We start from the raw sequence: 3679 nt of genomic DNA on the forward strand, positions 1-3679 counted from the left end.
GTCATTTTCCCTTGAAGATATATTTTTAAATAAAACATGCACCACATCTACAGTAAATGATCCATAACAGTTGGGCTACTCCCCAATCTGAAATATAAATCCACAATCACCTGGGAATGCTTCTTCCATCAAGGGCATCCTTTGCAGAAGTGGCAGTTTCTGCATCAGAAAATTGCACTAGAGCCTGAAAAGGTTCCAAGGGAGAGTGGTGGGGACTTATCAGCTGAATCAATGGTCAGTAACATAACAAAACCAAATCCAACTTCAGTAACATACTGACCTGGAATCCAGCAGTTTTCTCAAATGTCGTAATCTTGTGGACAAATCCAAAAGCTGAGAACACCTGAAAAAATTGGATTATAAGTAGAAGAAAACAATTGAAGGTAAAATCAAGATACAAATCTGAAAACATCTTAAATGTTATGATGCAATTTCAATCGTTGTTTTCTTGAATAAAGAAGTTCAAGTCTTCAAGATAAGAGGAAAACCATAGTTTCAAATGATTATCGACTATATATATATACCCAAAAGGTAGGGGTAAGGTTTGCGCACAACCAACCCTCCCCAAACTCCACTTGTGGGATTACACTGGGCATGTTGTTGTTGTCTATATATATATATATATATAAGGGTGTTTGGATCAACTTGCGCGCATCTCCACTATTCCATCAGGTACCTGCTACCTCCCACCAACACAAGTATCGGGTAACTCGGTCCACCAAGACTTAGGCAGATGGGAAGAAATTCCCTAGTACTTTTTGCCTCCGCTTGAATGATTATCATATATATTATCTTCTCTCTTACAAATATACAGCGAAGAATCTCCTTTCCAGGGATGAGGCCTATCAGTTGACCTAAAGAAAATCTTAAATACAAAAACTATTGTTTGAAAAGGCTAGAAAAGAATATCGCTCCTCTCATTTACTCCATCTGATGCAACCTAAAGCTACCAGAACACCGCAGTATTGTATGATCAAATAAACATATTTACATCAGCCATTCAAATATACAGAACATTCATCAATATTTCACTAGCAACAAAGTTGATTTAGTATCTTTTCTTTGTTACCGCAGTGTCCGGGCAGGTTGCACCCACCTCAACTAATTCCACATGGTACCTACTACCTCCAACCAACACAGGTACCGGATATAGTATCCAGTTAAGAAAGCCTATGGTTTGACTTAGTGAGAATAAATGCAACCTAGTCAACTGACGATCATCATTAGTGGGGCCTTCAGCAACAGTAAGGGACGAGACACATTTAAAGTACCTAATAAGCTATTAATTATAATATTAGGAAAACATCAACACGAACAAGTAACAGAGAAAGAGGGTTTATGCAACTAATTGACCAAGGACAGAGCATTGAGGTTCTCTTCGAAAGTGTTGCTCCACAATAAAAGTTGAGTTGTTTTAAAATAAGAGAGAAAATGACACTACAACAGAAGACTGAAATGCTGCATCCACTAACAAATGTCATATGCACAAATAACAATTTTGCCTCGGACAATAAGACGAGGAGCATCCATTATGCACATTCCAATGAGAGGATGTCAATTTTCAAAAAAAAAAATGAAACATCTGACACTTCAAGGGAAGTCAAGACATTAAATTAAGAAAAAGGGGTGAGAAAGAGCCACAGTGTTAAGCAAAGGAGAAAGGAAACAAACACACATGCGCTCTTTCTCCCGATGCAATAAGCTGCCATTGCAGATATATCCTTGACATTGGCCTGCTGATCCATTCATATTCATGTCAAAGAGCACTCAACAAAGCAAGACATACTATAACCTAATACTAAAACTACACAGAAGCCTTTCTACGAGGCGGGCGGCGTGGGCCCTCCACCAAATGAATATGTGGGGAAGTATAATTACTTACCAAGTGTAAGACATCAATACTGACAAGGCGTGCGTCATTTCCCTCAATAGTTACCAATAATACATTTCCAGCTACATCAGCAGTAGTTTTGTTGTTCACTATCTCTTGCCTGTTAGAATACTGTAGGTAGACGGTTTTCCCTCGTACCTGAGCCGGTTCTGAGGAAGACGCATAGTATGATATCATTGCAATAGCTTGATTCAATTCTGCCTACGATAATTAATAATAGAGGATAAGAACATCAAGAATAAGTGTAGTTTCACTAGAAACAAACAGAGATTTGAAAATGAAGGAAGTTACACTTACAAACTCTATAAATGCTTGATTTCTATTTGCTCCAACATTACACTTGGTATTGACAACTTTACCAAATGGCTTTCCCAATTCAATCAGTTCCTCTTCTGTGCACTCCCATGGCAAGTTTCTTAAATGAAGAACCTTAGAGGGAGGCTGCGTGTATCTGAATTGAGGCTGGCTAGATACAGATGACATTCCAAAACACAAATCCAAGCTCCAACAAAATCAACACAGATAAAGCCCAGCAAGTAACGCTCCTTCAAAAGTAAGACCATATTCGCACATAAACAAGATATTTACAATATGCAATTTCACACCTCATCACTCAAAAACACTACCAAGCTAAAAGGTATAAGTACATCAATCAAAAGATAAAGCATGTTTATGAACTCACTATGATTCTACAGCGAACAAACTAAATTTAGAGTAAGTTCAACTACTTCCATATACTATCTTGTCCTTCTTCAGTTTTTCTCATGCCACCAGAAATTACTAATCCCTTGTGTTCTTTTCTAACTGTATACAGAGGGAAAACAGCTAAAAAGAACCAAGGAACAAAACATACACTTCTTATCCTCTTCCTAGAGTAAGAAAGTAATCATTCAATGTTATAATCATAACACCATACTTGGCAGTTCCTCCCCACCCTCCACACCCAAGAAAGTAGTAAACAAATACCGCGATGAGAAAAGAATAAATTTAGATTGAATCACAAAACTTGCAAACAGAAAAAGCAATACAGATTAAGCAGCATTTCACCAATACAAAAATAACACAGTCGGCAAAAAGACACAAACTTTATCATCAACTGTCCACAAAGTTGGGCTGGTCGATGCACGTAAATGTCTTAGAGCGGTAAAAACTAAATAGGCGTACAACCCCTCAAACCAAAACCCAGCCAACAGATAGAACAAAGAAAAGAAAAAGAAAAAAAGGGGTCAGGAATTATCGTTGCAGGGGCAAAAATAGTTATAAATCGAAAGCACTGTCGTTCAGAAACAGATAAAGAATATGAATATAGGGCAAAGGAACAAAAAAATGAGGGATATTTCAGTTAGACGTACCAAAGGGGTAGACGAGAACAGCAGAGGATTTTGTTCAGGTATCACGGAGACGAAAGGACAACGGGGCGGTGTAACCAAAGTTCAATAGATCTTGTAAACGCTGGAATTAAGGAATCAAAACATACCGGATGAGGTAGAAACAAAGCCAAGGGGCGAGGCTGGAAAACACACACATATATACCTGGAGCAACATATGTAGTTATATGTGTTATCATAAAATGCCACTACTTTTCTTTCGAAAAATTAATCTAGATCCATATTAAGTAAATTGTTCGTATCCACATCCTCTCATTATTTTCAATCTATTTTCCTAAAATGTATCAATAATTATCTTGAATTTAGAATAATTTATTTATTTTGGACTATGAAAAAAATTCAAACAATTTACTTAAGTTGGACTAGAGGGAGTGCTTAGCACCGACATGAGTAATTTTGA

General features: G+C 37.3%; 1 protein-coding gene across 4 annotated transcripts in view; it reads right to left on the bottom strand.

The window, feature by feature from the left end:
• Nucleotides 1–3433, bottom strand: part of LOC102602437 (polypyrimidine tract-binding protein homolog 2) — a 6589-nt gene extending 3156 nt beyond the window's left edge. Inside the window, exons 1-6 of one of the 4 annotated variants that reach the window (XM_006360114.2) lie at nucleotides 3244–3430; nucleotides 2189–2436; nucleotides 1883–2092; nucleotides 1676–1733; nucleotides 281–343; nucleotides 111–184 (exon numbers count right to left, since the gene is read on the bottom strand). In XM_006360114.2, the coding sequence (XP_006360176.1) occupies nucleotides 111–184; nucleotides 281–343; nucleotides 1676–1733; nucleotides 1883–1920 (233 nt within the window). In that variant the 5' untranslated portion in view covers nucleotides 1921–2092; nucleotides 2189–2436; nucleotides 3244–3430. Of the gene's footprint in view, nucleotides 1–110; nucleotides 185–280; nucleotides 344–1675; nucleotides 1737–1882; nucleotides 2093–2188; nucleotides 2437–3243 lie in introns of those variants that run through there. The other 3 variants (XM_006360115.2, XM_006360112.2, XM_006360113.2) reach the window with 3 other exon arrangements.
• Between the last annotated feature and the right edge of the window lie 246 nt (nucleotides 3434–3679).

This window comes from Solanum tuberosum, unplaced genomic scaffold, assembly GCF_000226075.1.
Source record: "Solanum tuberosum cultivar DM 1-3 516 R44 unplaced genomic scaffold, SolTub_3.0 scf00315, whole genome shotgun sequence".
In the NCBI taxonomy this organism is placed as follows: Eukaryota; Viridiplantae; Streptophyta; class Magnoliopsida; order Solanales; family Solanaceae; genus Solanum; species Solanum tuberosum.